This window comes from Phyllostomus hastatus, unplaced genomic scaffold (genome assembly GCF_019186645.2).
Source record: "Phyllostomus hastatus isolate PE091 unplaced genomic scaffold, TTU_PhHast_1.1 phas_contig_209, whole genome shotgun sequence".
Taxonomy (NCBI): domain Eukaryota; kingdom Metazoa; phylum Chordata; class Mammalia; order Chiroptera; family Phyllostomidae; genus Phyllostomus; species Phyllostomus hastatus.
Window position 1 is genome coordinate 15,005,751 of NW_025333735.1, and position 26,118 is coordinate 15,031,868.

The 26,118-nt window shown below is 34.7% G+C and overlaps 1 protein-coding gene across 1 annotated transcript in view; it reads left to right on the top strand.

The window, feature by feature from the left end:
• The window catches only part of NEGR1 (neuronal growth regulator 1), an 832,035-nt gene extending 806,557 nt beyond the window's left edge, over nt 1–25,478 (top strand). Inside the window, exon 7 of the mRNA XM_045835545.1 lies at nt 20,956–25,478. Within this exon, the coding sequence (XP_045691501.1) occupies nt 20,956–21,080 (125 nt within the window). The 3' untranslated portion in view covers nt 21,081–25,478. The remainder of the gene's footprint in view (nt 1–20,955) is intronic.
• The last annotated feature ends 640 nt before the right edge of the window (nt 25,479–26,118 follow it).

Consider the following 26,118-nt stretch of genomic DNA (forward strand, 5'->3'; position numbering starts at 1 on the left):
TAAATTATGGGCTGATTTGTCATAGTGACTTTTAACATAAATTGCTATTATAACCTAAAGAAGTAATTCAAAAGGAGACTGCTTTTCACCTCATCTACATAAAAAGATTTAGGCTGTTTCTACATGTATTCTTTTCTCTGTGCAATTTATTTGTTGTAACTTTACATGGTAGGAACAAAAATCCATGCTTTGTTCATTCCATCCATTCTTCTATTCATGCATGATAAGTAACAAAAAGCAGCTTAAATGGAAAAATTGCACAAGTGAAAAATCTCAGCTTTGCTTTTTGTATATTACAAAGTGTTTTTTTCAGAGGAGTGTGTATGTGCCTTTTTCCCAGTGGAAACGAAATTAGATCGTCACCTTGGGAAAATAAGATGAGCCCAGAGTTTTACTCTTTGTGTTTTATTCATTCACTCACTCATTCATTCATTCATTTATTCTTGCAGCTTCAGTAGCTACTGTAAATAATGAGTGTCATACTCCAAACATCGTTTAGCTGTAAGACTGTGATTTCTAGAGAAAAGAGGGTGCCACTCTAAACCAAAGGACTCCAGAGGCAGACTCACTCATGCAATCATGAGCCTCTGGGGACTGTTTGATGTTTTTTGTACTGATTTTTGCTGTATGTTTTGTTAGCATTATGCTTGACTAAGCTTTCTGTCACTGCGTCTAAATTCTATTTGTCCAAATTTGCCATGATGCTTATTTCTGTAGAATCTCTATTTATTATTTGACCATAAAGGAGTTAGAAAATGAGCATGGTTATGTGCTTACTAGGATTAGTTATTCATTGATAACTGTTCAGTTGCAGGCATTTTACATTTAAAAGGTGTGAGTGAAATGCATACACAGGTTCTGGTCAAGCTTTCTGGAAATACTCTGGGTATAGATTACATGAACATAAATACTATCTCTTTCAGAGCTTAATGTGGAAGTGGAGTCATCTTGAATTTATAAGTGGCTCATGATTATTTATAACAATTTCCTTTCAACTCAGTGGAACAATAGTGCTGACCTCTGGAGTCTCGGATTGGAACCTTTGTTTTTATTGTTCACAAAACTGAGGAAAGTTGTGTAGAAAACACAGACAATAGGTATAGCACAGGATTATATGTCATCTAAACAAAAACTTGAATTAAAGATAGACCAATAGTTTCAAAGGGAGATTTATTTGAAGTAATAAGAGAAATCCTTCCCTGTTTAACATTCCCATGGTTTATACCCCCACCCTGGTTAGAAAGAACTCAAAACAGTCCAGCCCACTCTGAAACAGCTTTCTTGGAACTGAGAACACTTATTATATTATATGTGTTGCTCATATGCTTTTATGCTCAATCATTTCACCATGACATGTCTTTTGGTTTTCTATTTCTAACTTTTGTTTCCTTAACCCTTGCATTGCTTTCAACAGTTTATGTGAAGTGTCCCGGTATGGAAGATCATTCATTGGTTGCATTGGTTTTCTATGGCTAGGAAATAATTACCATGGATGTAGTTGTTTAAAACAATACAAATTTATAGGCTCTCAGTTCTGTAGGCCTAAAGTACAATATGACTCAACTGGGTTCTCTATGCATAATTTTGCAAGGTATCCACAGCCTTTAGGAGAGAATCCATTTGCAAGTTCATTCAGATTATTGTCAGGCTCCAGTTCCTTTAGGTTATGGGGTCCACATCCTCATTTCCTTTGTAGCTGTGAGACTGAGGCTACCCACTGTTTCTGAAAGTCCTCTGCATTCCTGAACATCAGGGCCTCTCTGTCCTCAAGCCAGCAACAGCACAGTGAATCTCCCTCTGGGTTTTAGTCTCTGACTTCCTCTTCTGCCACCAGTGGAGAAAAATGCCTACTTTTAAAGGGGATCACGATATTAAAATAGGCCCTGGATCATTCTATATTTAAAATCAGCTGACTTTGGACTTTAATTACATTTGTAAAATCTTTTCACAGCAGTACCTTGAGTAGTGTTTGTTTCATCAACCAGGGAATGGGAATGTTGGGAGATAGGGTTTACCTGTCACACCCAAACAATTCTATACAGAGCAGATACTAAATAGATATTTCCTAAATGAATCCACAAATGCATGAACAAGTAAACAATAAAAAAGACACTTTCGGAAGTCAGATACCTCTTCACACCAATTACTAACCGATTAAAATGAACCTTTAGGTAAAAAAAAAAAAAATTGATGGTTATTATAGTTCACCTTATGGCCTTGTAAATTGATCCTGAAAATTATGACCTGGAACCAGAGTGGTTTTATAAACTGATTTATATACTACAAAGCATAGTCATATATATTACCTCCTTCAATGCTCACAGTAACCTACAGTTATTAATAATGCCCTGACTGGGAATCGAACCTGTGATTCTTTGGTTCACAGACCGCACTCAATGCACTGAGCTACGCCATCCTACAGGCAGAAAAATCAAGGTTTGCAGTACTACAGTATTTTGCTTAAAGTCTTAATTCTTCATACTAAAAAAAATTCTAAAAACAGTTAACTATTTAAAAAAATAGAGGGGAGAATCATACGATGTGATCAAAGAACTAAATGAAGACTTAAAAACCACTCTAGGCAGTCCTTTTCATCCTCTCCCAAATGTTTAATAAATATAATAACATTGTTATTCCACTTTGTATTTTTTTAAAGGTTTTATTTATTTTTTTAGAGAGGGGAAGGGAGGGAGAAAGAGAGAGAGAGAAACATCAACATGTGGTTGCCTCTCGCATGACCCCCACTAGCCTACAATTCAGGGATGTGCCCTGACTGGGAATCGAACCTGTGATGCTTTGGTTCACAGCCCGCACTCAATCCACTGAGCTACACCAGCCAAGGCTCCACTTTGTATTTAACTCTGGAAATGTACCTCCTCTGGAATTAAAAGAATAAGTTACCTATGTCAAGTAGAAGAGTCTAGTTTTTTTTTTCCTGCACTAGGTCTTACTAGGTGAAAAAGGACCTCTGATCTTTATCTACTGATGAAGTGATGAAAAGTTAATCTCTTCAAATGAACAGCAGGCAATTAAATATGCCTTTAATTGACACCTAAGAAATATTAGTATTGCATTTTGTATCCAGGATTTTGTGGTTTTCTCTTTTTATAAAATAGCTTTTTTAATCTGTTTTCATAATTCAGTGATGTGGAGATCAAATTATATTTACTGACTTAAGATTTCTTTAACACTCACTTTGCTTCTTCTCAGCCACTCCCTTTCACTTAAAAATCCTTTTCATAAAATATCCACATTATATTTTGTTTTATTTCATTGTCAGCAAATAACGAACTAAGGCTCCCCATGCATTATTTTTCTGTAGCTAGTAAGTCCAGATCTAGTCTGAGGTAGTTTTTATAGTCCTGTAAGTGACTTTGAGCTTACCCTAGGACCCTACCTCTTGCATTGGACTGTGAGATTTCACAGGAATCGTCACCATGTTCCTTATGGAACAAAAATGACAATATGGCTATCTTAAAGAAAAAACCTCACCCAATAAGCATTATGACAAATTGGGGAATACTGAACTAGTCATTTTGTGCATTTTATTGAACATTCTGAACAATACAGATTTGAATGAAGCTTTCAATACACAAATAAGCCAGTTCTGTAACAATAGACATTGCCATTGTATAGTAGACATTATGCACAGTGCAGCCAGCTGCATCAAAGAGTTGGGGAATTGGGATTTGTTTTCAATGTTAAATTGAGATCTTTAAAAAAATGTTATTGTTGCTCTGTAATAAACAGGAATGCTGCTTAATGAAAAATTCTACATATACTATGGTGAGTTTCTTGTTCCTAATTCAAGCACATAGATAAAGCTACTCTATTATTTTTTATAATGTGGTGTCTGCCATAATGTTTAAACAATGAATCATCTTGTTCATATGAGAAGAATATCAGAATATTTTAAATAGGGTAGACAAGAATTAGTTTAACATAGAAGGGAATTCTGGTAAGATTAGTAGAAACATGCACAGTGCTTATTATAACCTTTTCCCTTTGAAATATATTTTATTATCTGTGCTATTACAGTTGTCTCAATTTTTCCCTTTGGCTCCCTCCACCCTGTAACTCCATTCCCTCCAGCAGTTCCCCCCGTACCAGTTCATGTCCATGGATCATGCATATTAGTTCTTTGGCTTCTCCACTTCCTACACTATTCTTAACATGCCCCTGTCTGTTTTGTACCTACCAATTTGTGCTTCTTAATCCCTGCACCTTTCCCCCAATTTTCCTCCTTACCACTCCCAAGTGATAACACTCCAAATAATCTCCATATCTATGATGCTGTTCCTGTTCTGCTTGTTTGCTTAGCTTGTTATTCGGGTTCATTATTGATAGTTGTGAATGTATTGCCATTTTAATGTTCATAATTTTGATCTTCTTTTTCTTATGTAATCCCCTTTAGCATTTTATATAATAATGGCTTGGTGATGATGAACTCCTTTAGTTTTACCTTGTCTGGGAAGTACTTCATCTGTCCTTCCATTCTAAATGATAACTTTGCTAGATAGAGTAACCTAGGCTGTAGGTCTTTGCTTTTCATCACTTTGAATCATTCTTGCCAGTCCCTTCTGGCCTGTAAATTTTCTTTTGAGAAACCAGCTGATAGCCTTACTCCTTTGTAAGTAACTGTCTGCTTTTCTCTTGCTGCTTTTAAGATTTCCTCTTTATCTTTAACCTTTGGCATTTTAATTATGATGTGTCTTGGTGTGGTCCTCTTTGGGTCCATCTTGTTTGGGACTCTCTGTGCTTCCTGGACTTGTATGTCTATTTCCTTCACCAAATTAAGGAAGTTTCCTTTCATTATTTTTTCAAATAAGTTTTCAATTTCTTGTTCTTCCTCTTCTCCTTCTGGCATTCCAATGATTTGCATGTCGGTATGTTTAAAAATGTCTGGAGGTTCCTAAGCCTGCCTTCATTTTTTTGAATTCTTTTTTATTCCTTGCTGTTCTGATTGAATGCTTTCTCCTTCTTTGTGTTCCAAATCATTGATTTGATTCTCAGCTTCATCCCCTCCACTATTGGTTCCTGTAGATTTTTCTTTATTTTGCTTAATGCATCCTTCTTTGCTACATGGGTCTTTTTTATGCTGTTGAAGTACCTAATGAGTTCCTGGAGCATACTGATAAACAGTGTTTTGAACTGTGCATCTAATATGTTGCATATCTCCCTTTTGTTTAGTTTTTTTTTTTTTCTGGAGTTTTGTTCTGTTCTTTAATTTGGACCACATTTCTGTGTTTCCTTATTTTGGCAGCCTCCTTGTGTACTTCTGTGTATTAGGCAGAGCTGCTTTGACTCCCTGTCTTAGTAGTGTGGCCTGTTATAGAAAAGTGTACCTGTTAAGTTGTATGTGGCAAAGACTTAGGTAACTGCCAGAGTAGGGCAATCTATGTCACCACTCTGTTGCTGTGTGTGAGGGAGGAATTCGGAGAGGACAGTGCTGCTGCCTGGTTTCCAAAGTTCTGCCTGGGAGGAAACTATCTCCAGGCACTTTCTTCCCAAACATCACTGATGTCCTTCCAGCTGTTGCCCTGGTACTGAATCCCAGAGTGGTTGGATCTGCACCAGTCCTAAGTCCACTGCAGGCCCTTTAAGAGGAGTCTGTTGAGAATCCTGCAGTTTCTTCCACAGACTCAACCCCCACTGGATTTTACAGCCAGAAGTTATGGGGACTTATCTTCCTGGCATTGGAACTTTGAGTTGGGTAGTCTGGACTGGAGCTGGGATCCCTCACTCCCAAGGTATCCCTCCCATTTTTTTTACTCACCACACATAGATGTGAGACTGCTTGTTCCTGTGTCCACAACTCTCCACACCACTCCATACCTGTCTGCACCTCTGCCCCTACTACCTATCTGGATGAATATGGCTTCTTTAAATCCCTGGCTGCTGGACTTCCACACAGCTCAGTTTTCTGACAATTCTGGGTGATGTTTGTTTTGTAGTGTAGTTGTATTTTGTGCTATAGTTGTGCATAGAGGCCCAGGTGTGTTTACCTATGCCTCCATCTTAACCAGAAGTACTATAGTAACCTTTTCATATCTCATTTCTTCAGGGAAAAAAGAAGTATAACAATGTGATATTAACATTTAATATCTTTTCCATTTTTGGTGAAGGGAGAAAATAATCATCTTCTTTTCCTAATTTTAATATTTTAAAAAAGTACAACCAAATTCAGTTACAAAGCCCAAACCTTTTTATAATTAAGACATATCTCTAAGAATAAACAAGAAAGGAAATGGTTTCATAGTTACTTTCCTCAAATCTTGCACATAAAATTACACAGAACTTTAGAAAGTCTTTTTAGCCATTAGAATGATATTAAATTTTCTTATTAATTGTGATTATAATTAAATTTAGTATAAAACAAGAAATGTATATTAGAGTACACATATATAAATGTCACTTTTTTATTTTATTACCAATGACTTACTTAGAAATTGGTGTACCAGAAAGGTAAGAACTGATAATGCAATAAAACCAAGTTGACAAATTTATTGTTCTTAAAGTAGACTTTGCTGTCTAGGGATCTATGGTTCCCTTAATTCTTTTTCCATGTTTCAAGTTTTCAAGTCTTGACCTCAAGCATGAATAATAAACGAAAGCTGGTTCTTCACTTTGAGAACAAAATTCCATTTTATGCAGAGATATTCTGAATGATAATTTTCTGATTTCATGTGTACCGTTCAGAAACTGAAGAATCAACTCATAATCTAGACATATATGCACAATTTTATAGGTATCTATTCTTTTGAATCTAGGCAATGTTCTTTTTCTTTATATAAGTAAATTAACCATTCACATTAGATTTCTAATATACCAGTTATTCTATATTTCTATATATATTCTGTATTTCTAAATATTCTATATTTCTAATATAACAGTTGTTCAGATACCACTAATATTTATTTCATCAAGAAGTATCATGAGCTTCAAGTTGAACACATTATGAGAGATGTAAAAACACACATTGACTATAGATCTTAGAAATTATTTCAAACATTTGATATTTCAAAAAATACCTATCACTTCTACCATGTATATAGAACAAATTCATTTTGTGTTTTTTGTTTGAAATAAATAATTAAATCAATGTGTAATAATTTATTAGATTAGAAAATTATTTTGATCATATTTTATTTAAAAACATTTTAAAATTGTATTTGCCTCATTCAATATTAATAAGCTATAAGAGTTATAAAAACCTGAAACAAGATACTAAATAAATTAATGTGGGCAGTGCAGTGCTTTGGAAAGGACACAAATCTCAAAGTCTGGAGAAATGGGTTAATTCTCTGTGTAGCTCTTCCCTCTCAAGGCTTCAGTCCACTGGCTTTATAATGGCCTAACCCTAAAATACCTTCTTCTAACTAGATTCCTGATTTGATTATCCTTGACAAAGGGGAATAGAGTTTGTCAATATATTCTTAAACCCTAGAATTTTAACAATACATGATTTGATAAAAAAAATATCACTTTTCTTCTAGAGTAGTATATTTTGTTTCTACTTGACTATAAAAGATCCTCAAAGCCAGGGATTAGGCTTTGTTCATCTTTGTATATTCAGCACTGAGCACAATGTCTAACCCAAAGCAGGTGCTCAGTAAGCATTTGTTTAATAAATCATGTGATTACTATTATAAAAATCAGTCATTCCTAAGTCACTGACTTTCTGACTTATCTAAGTCTAAGATTAATGTTTTAGTTTGAGTGAACATAGAATTGACCCTTGAACAACAGTGGGGTTAGGGGCACCAATACCCCATGCAGTCAAAAGTCCACGCATAACTTTCAACTCTGCCAAAACCCAACTACTAATATTCTACTGCTTTCCTAATTCTTACCAATAACATGATCAGTCAGTTAAAGCACATTTTATATGTTATATGATATACTGTATCCTTATAATAAAGTAAGCTAGACAAAAGAAAAATGTTAAGAAAATAATTTTTAAAAATACACTTACAGTATTTACTGAAAAAAAAAACCTGTATAAAAGTGTAAGTGGACCTATGCAGTTCAAACCTGTGTTGTTCAAGGGTCAGCCGTGCTTTGCTTAAGGATAATTGGGAATACCGCTAAAATAATAGCATCTATTAGTAAATTAAGGGCTTTGTCTTATAAAATGGCAAGACTTCTCCTCATGATTTGTGATCAGAGGAACTGTGGATATATCAGCTGATAGACTGAAAAACTTACTAGTACAGTTCCAGGAAGCCTTCTTCAGTTATACTCAAAGACTCTTCCAAACAATAATGTAAGTGACCAAATTTGCAATCTGTATAAAAAATGAAGCAGTAGTAAGGTTTTTCTAATGTAATGGTTTGAAAACTTTCCACTTCTTTTAAAAAATATTTTGACTGGTGATATAGACCATCTCTGGGGAAGACTTCCCTAACGTCTAATTTTTGTGTACACAGTCCTGTTTCTTTCATAGTAGTTGTACTTTCCATTTTATAAATGGGACCATCTTAGGCAGAAACTGTAAGGCAGGCTGAAGCTTTAAAAAGGAGAATTTCAAGGTTGTAGGGAATTGAGTATTTTATAGTTGAAATCATAATAGAAATATAAGAGCCATGAGTGCTTTTAAATATTTAAGAAATACAAAAGGAGACAGAAATTTCATTAGGAAATGTTGCTGGTATAGCAGAAACCAAAATGATGATGGTGTAAAACAGTGGGTAATATTTCCAGGATAAAATCTACAAGGAAAAAAATAATGGATTTAATTAAGATTTTAAGACCCCTATTACATTATTAAGGTTATGTGCCTGCTAACACTATAATTATTACAGACCTCATAAAATCAAATCAAATGAATTACCATAAGCCAAAAAGAACTGGGATGAAGAGAAAGGATAACTGTTTACTCTCAATCAATTTATCCAGAATTAATTTATTGGACATCTACTATGTGCATCTACTACATGCAAAGTACAGTGCACTGTGTGGGAACATGAGGTTGCACCAGACACGGTACTTATAATGTGTTGTTCTTATCTGCTTTATTCAGACTGTCATCTTTGTCTGGGTCCTCCCAAAAGGAGTGGATCACTTCTAGGTGATTATTTTGGAAAGGAATTTCAAGGGACACTGTTGGGAGACTGGAACAAGTAGCACAGAGAAGGAGGAAAAGCCAGTCCAAGAACATATTATTGAGCGGGTTTCTGCTGTGGGTCACTTGGCCCCATCCTCTTGGGGACCCTCTGAGGAGCCATGCTGAAGATATCTCAGAATTGATTGCCTTGAAAACAGCAAATTGTCATAGCAGTTGTTAAAGTAAAATGGTGGTAAGAGGATGTAAGGCAAGACAACAGAGGTCTATGAAACAAACATATTTTATAAATTTATCTCAGGGAAGTAAAATAAGCAGCTATTTATTAAACTATTATCATGTGCATCACTATATAGCCACTAGGGAAGAAGAAAAAGAAAAGAGAGATGAAAAAGTCAAGGTCCCTACCCTTTAAGAACTCAGTGTCTAGATGAGGAAGCAAGTCGGTGAGCAAGACCATAAGAGAGGAGTTTGAATTGCAGTGAGGCCTCAAGGGAGGGAACAAACAATGGTTAAAGGGGAAAGTAAGTAATCACATGATAACCCTTGAATTAAGCCCTTAAGGCGAAGTAAAAGTATGCCATGTGGAGGCTGTAACTTTGGGAGGAAGCAACAGGTGATTCCAAGGAGAATAAACATGGATTGCAACCCACAGGGTTAATGGGCATGGTTTTCTCAGAGCATTGTGTCTACTAAGAAGAATTCTATGTGAACACGGTATCCCAGTACACGGAACAGTATTTGCAGCACAATAAGTACTCAAAAATATTTTTAGGTACTCAAGCATTATTTTTTTAATGAATGAGGTTTGTGATCTTCATCTTTAGAGCTGTGCCTTAGAAAGAATGTATTGTTGGTGTGATTGTTATTGTTTCAAATATAGGATTTTGAGGTACATGGACTTCATTCCAGCAACCAAATATTTTTTTCTTGGGCCAAAGTAGGGGCCTACATGGGTCTTCTATAAATACTAATGCATCTTAGCTGCTATCTAATAAGCACTTAAATGAACACTAGCTAAGCACTCACTAAGCAACACTGTCAGGGAGATACTTTTATCCCTTTTCTTCAGCTCAGAAAGCTGAGGCTTAGAGGTGCTAAGCCAGTACATGATGTGCTTGATACAAACATAGTCTGCATCTATAACTAATGTGTTCAAATAAAAGTCACAGACAAGAGCAATTCTTCAACAGTTCTCTCAGTGTGTGTGTGTGTAACTATGTTTTTGGTATGATGTCTGCACAGACATTTAATAATACAAGATTCTTCTTTTCTGTAAAACAAAACCAATCTACCTCTACAATGCTTGTCAATGTTTGCAAATCCTGAGTTCTTGATTGATGATATTACCTTCCTTATAGCATGCCTTTCTTTTTCTTGAACTTTATATTAAAATCTCATTAAACTGTAGAAATTAAAACAATTTATCTATAGTTCTGTGAAATAAATATTTTGCAGTGGCAGTCACTTGGTCAAATCTATGAGTAAGAGAAAGGAAATTAAATTAATTGTGATTTTTATTTTCAAGAAACTTAGACTCTAATAAAAGAGGTAAATGTAGGAATAATAAAGTATAAGTAAAAGCAAATGGCTATAAGAGAAAAGAGGAAATGGTAGATTAATTCCTGCTAGAGACAGGTAGAGGTAGGGGGGCTACACAGAAAATCAGCATACTTGAGTTCCAGTCTTATTTTAGCCTCTATCTTAAGCACATCATTCAATCTCCACCAGTCTTATCTCCTCATCTATAAAATGGAAGGGTTGCACTAAACTCTCTTTGATAATCCTTGAAGTACAATCTGATAGATTGTACTTTTGTGAGCAGTTTGCATTTGAGATGGGCACTGAAACATATAGTGTGAAGAAATCCACCCCAGATGAAGACAGAATGTGAGTGAACACACCAATGCCTGGGCATTCCTGAGAATGGAGAGTCTTCCTGCCTCCCGGGGCTAGAGCAGACCCTCCGAGAGGGCAGTCAGCAAGAGGGCTGGAAAGAGAGCCTTGGAGAAGTTAACAGAGAGTCTTGAATTCCATTCAAGGTCATTGAGATTTTATTAGGGATTTTTTAAATAGCTAAAATATAATGGAAATGATTAAAGCATTGAGAGTAACTGAAAATCAGCCTGGAGTATAATAAGTGCAACAATTTAAGTGAATCAGAACTGCAAGGCCAGATAATCACTGGCCATTATTGCATTTGAAAAGCTAAGAAAAAAAATTTGAAGGTAAATGGAAATTCAAAGAAAAATGGAAGAGATAAAACTTCTGAAGTTCTTGGTGTTTAATACTAAAAGAAAAATGTTGTAAAATGACAGGGAAAAAAGCTCATTTATGATAACTTTCCTAACAATAGAGATAAAGAATGAAACTTAATAAATAAGACGATTTGATCATTACAACTCTAAACACTAGGAAGAAAATAATTTCACACTCATATAGCCACACACATACAATGTTAAAAATGCCTTCAACTTGCAAAAATGTTTACCGGTTTGCAACTTCTCCTAGTTTTTACCACACTAGCAATGTCACATTGATGATACAGCTGATGGCAGTGACTATTAGTGACCTTAAGAACACAGCTGGGTTTCTATTTTTATTTCCGTGAAAACCTCTTTTCTTCAGCTAGATGATGCCTTAAAGGCCCAAACTAAAATCTATGCAGTCAAGGCAGTTTGTGTTGTATGTTTGTATATATATATTTCACACAACAAAGCCAACTTTAAAGATATACACACACACTTGCACACACATAGACATATATTATAACAACAAATATATAGAAGCCTATTTGCAAACCACCTAGACTGAATAACTGTACTTTGCCCAAGTTCATAGAACCAGTCAGGGTTACATAAAATTACTCCTTTTGGCAATATACTTCTTTTGAAGACCTGCTATTGATTCATGTAAATAACTTCTGATTTGCTAAATAAGTAAACAAAAAATCCAACACACTTAGAAGATATCAATGAACAATTCCGGCTTTGAAACTTTTCCAATGACTATGAAGGATAGAAAGGGGCAGCAAATTTGTTCTTATTTGTGTGATTGCATACTTACTCACTTTAGTTCAAATTAGATGTAATAGTCTTGGAGAGTTTTATCTGGCTATTTGCAGATAAAAGTATCCACAAATAGGCAGATTTGGAATCTGCCTATATGAGTATGAATATGAATATGAATATGGGTAAAAACAGAGGCAACATATGTTTAATATTCCTAATATAGTTGATACTGAGTAAATAGGATTGTGTAGCATGAACGTGGGTGAAATGGCTATTCAGCAAACAGAAAAGGATTCAAGGATGATGGTCTTCCAGAGAAGTAACTTGGTAGTGGCTAAGAACAAGCTGACAGGGAAATTCCACAAGTCATAAAGGGAAAGGAATAGGGTGGTATCTCTAGCCATTCTCCTCATTGTTCGTAACACAAAATGGAGATACTGTCTGTGAAAATGACCACATTATGTTTTTATGTTGGTGAAAGTTTAATCTGTAGAAGATGTTGCAACAAAAAATAAGCATTCATTTTTGACTAAGTAAAATAAAAAAATTAAAATATTAGAATAAGTACTAAATACAGATTTTCTATAACCTTAGGCTTCTAACTTGAGAGAAGTGCACCAATATGCACTGGTTAGCCTGATTTCTCCTAAAGATCATAAAAATGAAGGCTGACTGGCAGGAAGTCAAAGCCCTTTATACAATTCTTACTTTCTCTCCCTATATATGAGTAGAGCAAGCTATGATAGGGGTTCATAAACCTTCTTCTACCAGACTGAGAACTGCTTGCAAAGCGGATCATGCTATGGTTACCTCTGTATCTGAGGAAACAGTATTATAGTACAATAAAGGTGTCTTGTGTAAAATAGACTGCAAACATATACATTGGTGCCCCAACCACATGATAACTGTGCTACTCGGGCATTCCTCAGCCCCAATGTCAAAGGAAAGAAGATGATCTTGAGGGTCTAAGTACAGGAGTATGCAATGTCCACACAAACAAAGCCCTTCCCTTGGAAGTCATGGTGCCCTAGGTGTGAAATGTACATGAGAAGACATGGTTTGTCTGTGCTGTGTTTTTAGCACAACACATCCCATCTTAGGGCCTGGGCCATCTGATTGCCCAAGAAATAGTACAAAATGGAATAATGAGATGATGTCATCTGTGCTGAGACTTGCCTGATTCTTCCAGGCACCATGATTAAGTATTGTACATCCAGTAATAAAGCATATATCATTCTAGTACTCTTCAAGTCCCCTAATCTCCACCTGGCATTTAGGCAGAATTAAGTGATACAAAAATTCTGGGCATGATCTGAGCTTCTGAATAGCTGCTCCACATACTGACGGTTTTAAGGTGTAGATATTGCTAAAGAGAAAACTAAAATATCTATTAAACCAACTTTTTCCACAGTGTGTAATTAAACAGAGTTACACTGTTTTTTAATTGAATCAATGGTGCAAAATTTCTGAGTAAACTAATGTGCATTCTATTTTGGATCCACATTAATCACTCTCTTTTATATGATCTAATCTAATTTAGGTGTAAATCACTCACTTTCCATTAAGGCATAAGCTTCCTCAGTAAAATGTAAGTCGAGGCCAGTTTTTTTTTCTTATGGAAGTAGAGTTTATGTAGCTTCAAAAGCTCTACCTAAGATTGCAACAAGAATCTTCAAACTATGACTCAAGGCTAGTTTAGTTAAAGCTTGAGTAATTTAAGGAAATTGCCTAGGCAAGTAATTGGTATTATACCCAAACTAAATATTTCACAGTTACATTTGCTTTTGCCTAAAAATAAAAACTGGAGCAATACAAGGGCAAACTGCCAACACTGAAAATAATATGCAGCAGCTGTAAGTAATTGGGAGTGATAATCATAATTAGACAAGATGTAAGATATGTGTTAAAGCCCAGATTGGATCTTCCTGTTGACAACTGGGAGAAATCCCAAAGGACTGGACTTCACACCTAGCCCAGGTGCTTCTGCTCCAGGCCTGGGAGCCCTGCCAAAACCAAACTCGGCACTAGACCTGCCATAAAACCACTGTCTAAAGGCCACGCTCTGCACTGTTCCCCAAAGGAAAAGAGGGAGGAAAGGAAAAAAGGAAGAAGTCATACACCCTGCCTTCAAGGAGCCTGTAAAACAGGAGACTGGCCAATTATCTATCAGTAAATAGCATTAAATAAAAGAAGCCCAGATAACAAAGAGAATAGATCTTTCTGAAAGATAGCATGGAGGACAGCTTTGTACTACCCTAGAAACATTGATTTCTTAACCAAGTGTAGATTATGAATGAGGTAAAATATGCTTGTTCCATGAAAAACCTTAAGCTGAAGAGAAAGTAGGATGGGGTCATTTCTATCTTGTTCAGAGAATGCCTAGCACATAGCACACACTGAGTTTGCTAAATGAATGAGCAAGTGAGGATGGTTTATTCTGTGCTAGATGCTGTATTCAGTACTTTAAATGAATCAACACGTTTAATTGTCATGATAACCTCTGAGATACTACCAGTCTTCATATGCAGATGAAGATACTGAAGTAAGCACAGTTAGGAAATGTGCTTAAGTTAGTGCAGTTAGAAAGAGGTGTAGTTGGACTTTGAACCAATGTCATCTCCATATATAGCCCATATATTATGCAGATTATATTTAAAATCTCACTAAAGCCTTAAGCTTTAGTAAGAAAGTGGGAAGAATAAAAACCAGCCTTTTCTGTTGTTTGAAAGTAGCTTCCCTGACATACTCTATTTCATTCCTTCTTTCTCTTTCTTTTTCTTAAAATGATAAACATGAAAGTATCTAGCACATTGCTTAAGAGCAGGATATTCTCTCTCTTTCTCTCTCTCTCCATTTAAAATCAGCCTTTTGCATTCTGGCTCCTTTGTCTTTCTCTTTCTTTTTCTTTCTCCTTTCCCACATAATTTAAACTTCCTCTCCTTTCTTCATTCTTCTCAAAACCAAACACAATTAAATAGGTAGTAGAAAAGAAGTGGAACAGTTTCCCTTGCACACACTTGTTTTGCCTTCAGAGCAAAAATCATAGGAACAACTACTGAAATACGATATTTGATCAAAGTTGTCTTCAGTTAGACAAATGCATACTTAAGAATATTTTTCATAATCAATTCCACACTCACCTGTTGAACAGAATTATGTAAGCTACAAATGCACACATTATAAGGAGAAATGTTCCATAACTTCCATATGCTTATAAACCAGTCAAGAAGAAAGATATACATATATAATTATATATATATATAATTTATTATAAATTCAAAAGAAACTATTTATGAAATCAGGAATAAGCAGGAAAATAATACTTCTTATTAGGGAGATTGGGCAAGGGGGCTCATGGAGGTAGTGTGTTACATCTTTTTTTAAAAAAAAATGTATTTTGTTATTTTTTATATTGTTCAAGTACAGTTGTCTCCATTTTCCCCCACCACTCCCCTCCACCCCATCCATCCCCACTTCCCACTTTTTCATCCTACCACCTTTGGCTTTGTCTATGTGTCCTTTATACATGTTCCTTGATGATCCTTCCCCTATTTTCCCCTATTATCCCTCTTCCCAATCCCCTCTGGTTCCTGTCAGTTTGTTCTTTATTTCAATGACCCTGGTTATATTTTGCTTGCTTGTTTGTTTTGTTGATTAGGTTCCACTAATAGGTGAGATCATATGGTGTTTGTCTTTCACTGCCTGGCTTATTTCTCTTAGCATAATGCCATCCAGATCTATCCATGCTGTCTCGAAGGGCAGGAGCTCCTTCTTTCTTTCTGCTGTGTAGTATCCCATTGTGTAAATGTACCATAGTTTTTTGATCCATTCATTTACTGATGGGCACTTAGGTTGCTTCCAACACTTATCTATTGTGAATTGTGCTGCTATGAACTTTGGGATGCATAGGTTCTTTTGAAGTGGTGTTTCTTTAAGGATGACTAAGACTTTGGTATGTGGGGAAGGAAAATAGGAAGAAAAATCATTTCGGCTTAAGGATATAGAATGTGCACATGACAAGGAGTAATAAAAACTCTCTATCCATTCAGAAAATGATTCCTGTGACTGGAGCTAAGAGTGTGTATAAGTGTGGATAAGTTGAGTAGAGTCACATAGTAGAGGTCCTGAATGCTGAGCTAGAGATCCTTAGCTTCTCTCAATAGTCAGTGGAGATCCTGACATTTCAGGCTAACATAGGCTTCTACTCTTGCTGCTAGTACAATCTATTGATCACAAAATACTCAATCACTTTTAAATGTCAGCTAAACTCCTCTGCCCAAAATTCTTCTGTCTTCCAATATCACTCAGAATGAATCTGAAACACTCACATATCCTATCCCTCCTAATTTAACTTCAGATGAGAAGCAGTATGATATTTACAGGCAACTAAACACATGGCAGAGAACATACAAAAGATGTGACCATCCAAAAGGCACAGCTGAATATCTCTTATAAAACTCAGAAGTATATCTCGGGCCATGGGTTCATCTACACTCCCTGTGTTTTGCTGCAAGAGGATGATGCTACAAAGGTTGGTGCATGCTCTTCCCTTATATAGGCTGCTCCATGATATAGCTTCTTGCTCAAATGCTGAAGGGAAGTATTCTAACTCTGTATAGGTCTTAAAAGGTAAAATATAAATGGTAAAAGACATGATTCTTCTGAGAAAAAGTACTCAAGGCATTGTGTCCCCTTATGGGTTTATGGTGACAGTATAGGAAATGGATATAAAATTTATCATCATTCAACAAATATTATTGAACATTTACTAAGTAACAGACATTTTCCTATACCAATAATAAAGATACATATAATAAATCTTCACTTGTAGACATTCTTGGTCTAATGAGCAAAATTAGTATGCAAATATGATGTGATAGATATATAAATTAGATATCAAATGTGATGCCAAATTGATTTGGCAAGTGGAATTTTATAAAGAGTTTTCTCTTTTAAAGGAGATGATACTTGAACTGAGTCTTGAAGGTAATTTCCAATAGCTAATTACTAATAGCTAACAGTTATTTTCTGTAATTTCATAAGAGTTTCTATAATTTCTTATATAGCTGATTAGCATTTAACTTGCCAAGCAAATCTAATTAGTCCAAATAGTACTGAGATTCTTAAATTTAGTACAATTAGGCTTGTGCTGTAAGTCACTGAGTTAACAAGTCACAGCAAAATAAATAAATACATATCAGTCAATGAGACTAAGGTCTCATTGGAGTAATAGGATACTCCAAGCCAATGGACCACAATGCCACCATTTTAAAAAGTGAGATGTATATGTACTAAAATGTATCTATCATTGCATTTTGTAAAATAATGATAATGACCATAATAATAATAATTGTATTTGTATCTACTGCCTGGGCTACTTACCTACCATGACTCTTTAGAGTGCCCTCTCATGTTCAGTCTAACATACATTAGAGTATGTTCTAATGTTCTACATTTGCCTTTTTATTTATATATCCAACTAGAATGAAACTTTCCTAAGAGAGAAGTTTTATTCACCTTTACCTGTGTTCAATCCCCAGCACATAAAAGACCTTCAGTATATACTTAAAAAGTGTAAATCATCATATATGACTTAGTATTAGATATTGGCCTCACATTTCCTTGACTATATTTATTCTTTGGTTTGTTTTTTTTTTGGCCTATTAGTTGTCAATACCTGTTCTACAATCCATTTCTTATAGTAATTACATCCTAACAATGCAGAAACAGCTCCTACTTTATTTTAGGACTAATGGAAATACTGCATTCACAAAACTAAATGTACATCAGTTTGAGACATCAATGGACAAATATATGTAATGTTAATTGTAAAGTAGTAGTTTTAAACATATTATTGATATGTCTTTGTTATATCTAAGACAATAGGGGGCTGAGTAGAAGATAAAAGCACTCAGGGAAAAAAGAAGGTATTGAGGTATGTGACATACAACAAAAAAGCGTATATATGGCCATATATGGAATTAAGTAACAAAAGGACCATATTTATCATAGTAACTATTGTACTATTATTTCCTAGTACTTAGTATAGTGTCTGGTACCTAGTTCAGTACACATTTGCTGAATGAATGAAAAGGGTATATTGATTCTCTAGCCAATAAGCAAGTGGCTTGCTTCAAAAGAAATTTTTTTCATAAGAGAGGAGTGCCCCTTTTAATTCTGACCTACTTATTTACTTACTTGAATTGTTCATTCAACAGACATTTCCTAAGCATCTACTTTTTGCCAGATTTTGCCAGACTTCACCAGACTTCATGCTTAGAAACACCAAGATAAATAAAACATGAACTAGGAGAGTTAACAATCTGGTAAACAGATATGTATATAAATATTTGCAATGCAGTATTATAGTTGTATAAAAAGTAATATATAATGGTAGCCTAATGACACACTAGAGTAATCTGCTTAGCTTGTTGAAGGAAATTTAGGAAAGATTGTCCCCAAAATGCATTTTAAATTATGGATATGGAGTTTTGAGGGTCCTTTATACTCTACTCACTTACTGTACTATTTAATTAGTCAAGACAATAAAATTTTATCTTTGCTTTGTGTGCTTGGCTTTTAAGATATATTTCTTACTTATGAAATCATTGTATATGCTCTGTTTATTATTAGTTCTTTATTATACTGGTTTTATTGAACTCAAGATTCTTTTAAAATGATAGCAGAAATAATTCTGAAATAGCTGAAACTGAGAAGTCAATGGACCAATTAAATATTTATTTATATTTTTAAAAATGCCTCTTCCTAGGTCTTGGACGAGAGAAAATAATTTGAGGTTTGTGGTTTTATATTAGACTTTTTATATATCAAAACTTGAAAAGCTGTTCAACGATATACACTTGTTTTCTTCCTAATCTTTTCATTCTTTAGGACTCATTTTGATACAAATAGAAGCAGTACATAGTTGATTTTTCTCTGTGTTTACTAAAGAGTAGCAGTCTCAGCCCTTGAATCTCACTCACCTGGAACCAATGATTGTACTGTTAAGAAAATTTCCCACTGGAAGTGGCCAATGCACCTTTCATCCCCCTCTAATTTCTTAGAAGTATAAACGAGGCAATTTATTCTTCTTGTAACATGGATATATAGTTATTGGTGAAAGTTCCATTAAAAACTACCTGCTGGTAATTCAAATTCAGTGACTAAAACTGCTTCTGGATTTGAGTTATGGGTTTGAGGGTGAAATAACACATTTTTATACTACATTATTTATTTTATATTAGAAAACCATGCTTGCAATCAAGGTTTCATTAAGAAAAAGTAGTTAAAAGTATGTTGGTGGGGTTTTTTATTGTTACTGTTATAATTATTATGGTAAAAGAGAATCAGTCTGAGGCAAGGCTGAGCATGTCTGTGACATTCAATTTCTGGAAAAGAGCATATAATTCACATTCAAAGAGGCAACCATCCTCTTGTGAAATTAAGTGGAATTCATTGAGTAAACTCCCACAATACTCCAAGCTTTGTGAGTTTCTAGGTGAAATCTCTCAGTGAAAATTCAACATGTCTGTTAGCCAAGTATGTTTGGCTAACATACTTGTCTGTTTACACATGAGCTTCTCATGTATAAAACTGTGATCTTTCTAATGTGTAAGTGCAATCATACAACTCACCAGCTCCAAATCCTTTAAAGTCTCTTTTATCATAAAAACTAAGCTCTTTTTTATAATAAGCAAGATAATTCTATCTGCCAAGAATCCCATTTAAAATTTCCACTACTTCAGGTCTCAATCTTCATGGTCCAGCAAGACTAATTTACTATTAGATCCTAGAATATATGTTGTGCTCTCTCCTCTCCTCATGCCTTTGAATACATTCTTTCCTCCAACCAAATGACAGTCTACTTTAGTAAAGCTCTCTGTTAAATCATTCCTCCCTTGGTGGGGCAGATTTAAATACTCAGTTTTCTGTGTCACTGCAATTTGTGCATGCACCTCTGGTGTTTCTAGGATTGTATTACTTTTTTTGAATATCTTTCCTCACTTCCAAAAAATACTGTTGGAAAAGAGGATTTTTGTTTTCTTTTACAGCATTTAGCACAGTGTTTTTCCAATAAAAAAGATTCACAAATATATGCATGTGTATATGTATAATGTCATTTATATGTTCAATCCAAAAAAGCTGAACTTGGAAAAAGAGGGAGTGGAATGTTTACTAGATCCTGGAGGGTGGGGGAATTGGGAATTATTGTTTAAGGATACAAACTTGGAACTAGTAGATAAATAAGTCCTGGATATTTAATGAAGGCATAGTAGTCAATAATACTGTATTATAGACTTCAAAATTGCTAAGAGGCTAGATCTTAAGTATTCCCATCACAGGAAAGAAATGATAATTACATGATGTAATAGAGGTGCTAGTTAACACTATGGTGGTAATAATATTGCAATATATAAATGTGTGAATCAACATCATTGTACATCTTAAACTTACACAGTGTCATACATCAATTTTATGTAAATAAAAATAATTTTTTAAAAAATATGCATGGATGAATACTGTTCACTAATACAAATATGTACAATGCATATAAGAGAAACAATGTTAGCTGCAATATATTTAAGTACTTAGTCTGTGCTCAGCCCAGTGCAACGTGTTGTATGTGCTTCATCTCTAATTCTCACTGCAGCCCTGCCAAGGGGATTATGTTATCTCTGTTTTTCCCTTAAGAGAAATGAAGCTCAGCAATGTTAATCAAATAGGCCCACATTGTCATAGAGCAGAACCAGATGTGAACCTAAACCTGCCCGACTCCAATGCCAGGGCTCTCCCCAATATACCCAGCTGCCTTTTGATTATCCTTAACATCCTGAAAGACACAAATTAGATTTTGATTTAGTCTTTTCCTTTTCTTTTCAGCTCCAAGTACAGCCCAATATGGAATTACCGGGAGCGCCGACATTCTTTTCTCCTGCTGGTCCCTTGTGTTGACACTGTCCTCTTTCACCAGCATATTCTACCTGAAGAATGCCATTCTGCAATGAATCTAAAGACCCATAAAAGGCTTTTAAGAATTCTCTGAAAGTGCTGATGGCTGGATCCAATCTGGTACAGTTTGTTAAAAGCAGCGTGGGATATAATCAGCAGTGCTTACATGGGGATGATCGCCTTCTGTAGAATTGCTCATTATGTAAATACTTTAATTCTACTCTTTTTCTGATTAGCTACATTACCTTGTGAAGCAGTACACATTGTCCTTTTTTAAGATGTGAAGGCTCTGAAATTACTTTTAGAGGATATTAATTGTGATTTCATGTTTGTAATCTACAACTTTTCAAAAGCATTCAGTCATGGTCTGCTAGGTTGCAGGCTGTAGTTTACAAAACGAATATTGCAGTGAATATGTGATTCTTTAAGGCTGCAATACAAGCACTCATTTCCCTGTTTCAACACGAATCAACCCATATTTACAAAGATGCATTTTTCTCTTTTGATAAAAAAGCAAATAATATTGCCTTCAGATCATTTCTTCAAGGTAAACACATATCTAGATTTTTCTGCTCGCATGATATTCAGGTTTCAGGAATGAGCCTTGTAATATAACTGGCTGTGCAGCTCTGCTTCTCTTTCCTGTAAGTTCAGCATGGGTGTGCCTTCATGACATAATATTTCCCTCTTCGTCTTCAACTAATAAAGACATCTTGCCAAACCCTACAATTGAGATCAAAAGTAAACTACAATGATAAAGTGCACTGTATCCTATCTCTAAAGAGCAAAGTACCTATAGGATTGAAAATCCTCTGCATTATGAGTGGGGTTTGAGACTCTTCCCCCACAATAACTCAATTTTGTGAAGAAAAACAATTTAACACAGTACAGGTAAATTTACCATGTGATTTCTTTACTTGTAGCTGAATGTGAGATCCACTTTGGGAAATAATTCCTTTTAAAATGACAAGTCCAGCAAAGAGATTGCCTAGCAATCCAGGATCTTTTCCTTTTGCTATTTCCAGGCCAAAAATTTTAAGACAGTTTTTCAAAAAAGAAAAAAGTCTAATCAACTGATGTTACATGAGTTGTTGAGCACTCCAAATTAATTTGGTTCTGTGGCAGGTAAGTTGGTATGATAAGGTGCTCCTGAGGACAGGGGCAGTTTGCACATTTTCCATCTGAAAACATCACTCAGTTGTTAATTTGGAATACATGTTATATGACTTTTTTTTTTCAAAAATATATTGTAACAAATATTTCATGCTGGTGTGCAGTAGATAAATCCCTGAAATAACTAATTCTATAATAAAATCTTTCTCTTAGGGCCATGTCCATTCAAACAAGTAAGGCCAAAAGAAAATTACCATGCCTTATTTCTTCTTGCATGGTATGTATAAGATATGATAAAATGAAGACAAGACCAGTGATGAGAATATGTTAAGATATATTGACTATTAAATGCTCATGAATATTAAATTTCTATATAAAGAGTGAAAACTACATTTTTAAAGAAAAGTTCTGTTACTTTAGGAACTATTATATTACAGGAATAGTTTGATGGTTTTACTATTTACTAAAGAAAGACCATAGCCTTGAAGGTCATTATACAATTTAGACAAAGTTCATGATTTCACTATACTTCCAGAGATTTCCACAAATAATCGAGCCCTTCTGCAAAAACTTACTAATCAAGTTAGATACAAGAAATTTCACAGAAATTATACATATTTAAGATACCTAAAATTTTGCTTGGAAAGAGATACTGTAACTTGAAAATTGCAATTTCTTTCAAGTAAAACTTAATCCCAAAGCATACTATAAATGTATTTTAATTAAAAAAAGGAATCCTAAAATGAGGAGGCATAAATATAGAAATGTTTTCAAAAAATGGCAATAATATGGCATGATGCTATTAAATTCACTCACTGTAATAATTTATTACATTATTTTGACTGATATATTAAAATGTTTTTAATACATATGGCATTTTAACTTTAGTATCGATTGCTTTTTAAAAATATTCTTTGTGGAATTTGTGAGTAAATTAGAAAATATTATTTTGTATTGCAGCTTTAAAGTGGCACACTCCATAATACTCTACTTACTAGAAATAGTGGTGCTACCACAAAAGTGTTAACCATCAGTACCATTGACTGGGAGAAACAGATCAAGAATGCATATTATACAGTGACCGCTTTCCTAGAGTTAAAAATACCTCCTCTTTGTAAGGTTTGTAGGGTAAATGTGAGGTAAATTGAGATATAAACTATGGATGAACCAAATAATTAGTTCAAAGTGTTGTCATGATTCCGAATTTGTGGAGTCTGGTGTTATTACCATAGAATGTGACAGAAGTACAGTCATAGCTCAGTAGCTATATGTATTTGCCTTTATGTTAGAAGAGACGTTCTTGAGTGACATTTTTAAATAGAGGAGGTATTCACTGTGTTTTTCTGTACCACAGCAGCATTCCTAGTCCTTAGGCCCCTGGACAGAGTGAAATCATGAGTATTTATGAGTTCAATATTGTTCAAATAAGGCTACAGTATTTGCTTTTTTGTGTGAATGTATTGCATATAATGTTCAAGTAGATGATTTTACATTTATGGACATATGAAACGTCTGATTACTTCATTTTATCAGTCCTGACTGTACAAGGTTGTTGCAATTTCAGAATAGTAGTTTTATGAAATTGATTTATCTTTTAATGTATAATAATTTTTTCTAGCTATTCATTTCAGCATTATATTTCCACAAGTTACAATTGTGGAATTCCTTTTGTTGCCCCTAAATTGTTTTTCAAAGAAAGAAGAAAGAAAAATAAGCAATTCAAAAAGGAGAGGAGAAAGAAAAGAAAAAAGCAGAACAGGGAAGAGGTAAAGATGGGGGAGAAGGAAAGATAAAGAAGGGAGGGAGGGAGAGATGAAGAATTAGAAAGAGGGAGGGAGGAAGAAAGGAAGGAAGGAGGAAGGAAGGAAATAAAGAAAAATGGGGGAGGGAGGGAGGAAGAACTAGAATATTAGGGTAGTTAATTAATTTGCATTCTTGGTTTAACTGCAAGTGGTGTATGTTTTACAGTGATCCCATTCAAAACATAAGTCCTGTTACACCATGAAGTTCCTATTATGCAGCAATTATATAAAGATAAGTACTACCCAAATTATAGTATTCTGTATTTGGGAGGACTTTAAAAGATTTGAGAGAGTGAATCTCAAACTTAAAGCTATTTTGGGGGGTTTAAAACAACTGAAATTTTAATGCTTCATCATAACATTTAAACTATATCTAGAAAGTAGACTGGAGAACTGAGAAAATCACCCAGATAATTCAGGAGAAAAAAAGATAAATATATATATATATAACTACCCCAATGTGTCTACTCAGAAAACTCTGAGAAATTTATCAAAGCCAATCATCTATATTGATCAAATTTATTGAATTGTTAATTTATCCATTGTGCTTAGCTTTGTGACACAGCCAAAAGTTATCTATTTAATCTTTTCAATAAAAATTGTTTTTTGGAATTCAGAAATGATTTAAAAAGAGGTCAGGTTTTTAACTATTTATTGAAGTATGTGGATGTACAGTATTTCAATAGATATGAATATGAATAAATGGTATGCCTTAAGATCCTTTGAATATGTATTTACTTTAAAGACTGGAAAAAGCTCTTCCTGTCTTTTAGTAAAACATCCATATTTCATAATCTGATGTAAAATATGTTGTACTGTTTCCAATAGGTGAATATAAAGTCAGTTTATCAATTAAAACATGTATTTGATTTATTTTGAAACTCTATCAGTCGAAGAGAAAAATGAAGAAGTAATAGTTTAAAGATATTTCTGCTATTCCCTTTTTTATTTTGTGTTTCCCCACTGTACCACACTTACACCGTTCAGGTACTCTGCAGCAATACAAGGTGAAAACATGGGGCATCAAAGAACGAAAGGGCGCCATATGGTAGCCTTTCTGTTGTTGATTTCCCAAAGGTTGACAAACTGAACTGCATCTAGCCTAAAGAAGAAGTTTTCTGGCAAGATTTTGTTATTAACTATTTAGAACTTTTACCTGCTGAATGCAGCAAAGTTAGTGACAGAAAGTGATAATAAAATCCTCTTGGTTTTATGGGCAAAGTGTCTGGAAACTCAAATGCCTATAGGATTCACACAGATAGCATAATTTTATAAGACACCTGGGTATAAAACAGGGAGCATATACTCCACCTCAAAGCATTCATACAGTTTTCCTAAAATCTTTGCTTTCTAAGCAAAATTTACTTTGTCTGAGAGCTGTTAGATTGTGATTTTAAATCATTCATTTGCGATGGCTCACATTTGCAGAGCCACCACAAATGAGTGATTTAAGCTCTCTTCTCCAAATCTGTCCATCTTCGATTGGTCAACCAAGTAAAATGAATGATGTGGCTTGTAAACAAATTAGCAAACCATGAAAAAGTCCATACTTGGTGAAATAAGCTATTTTGAAATACGGGCATCCTTGCTTTTCTCGGAAAACCATATCTACCAAACCCCTCCACTCCCACAAAAATGAAAACACACTAATAAACTGCCTTTCCCACTGACTCTTTATTTCTCTCTTTGTAACCTTTCCCCTGCATTCATTCATCGGCATGGAAGCAGAAGCATCGAGTCTCAGTCCCTGCAGATTAGTATGTGGGGGCAGAGCTGTTTTTTCTCTGAACACAGAAGGTCAGAACACAGATACTTCAAAATGACAATCAGGTATTTGGAAAATAGTTATTTGCTTTCTCCTGTCAGGCAAAAATTTAAGAATTTTAAGGGAAAGTTTTCCAAAAATAATTCATTTAAGTTAGTGGAATTTGATCCAAACACCAGTGAATGTATCCCCCCCACAAACTCTCCAAGATGCACGTGCTTTCACATTCACACACGCTTTTTTCTAATAATTCCAAGTTTACTGAAAATATTTTGGAATTCACATCTCTAGTGGAAAGTAAAACAATTGGCAAATGAGTCAAATAAATAATTTTCAGTCTTCCTGGAGAGAAAGAAAGGAGGAACACTTTTCCGTCTTCTCCCTAAAAACTCTGCCCACAATCCTATCAAGGCT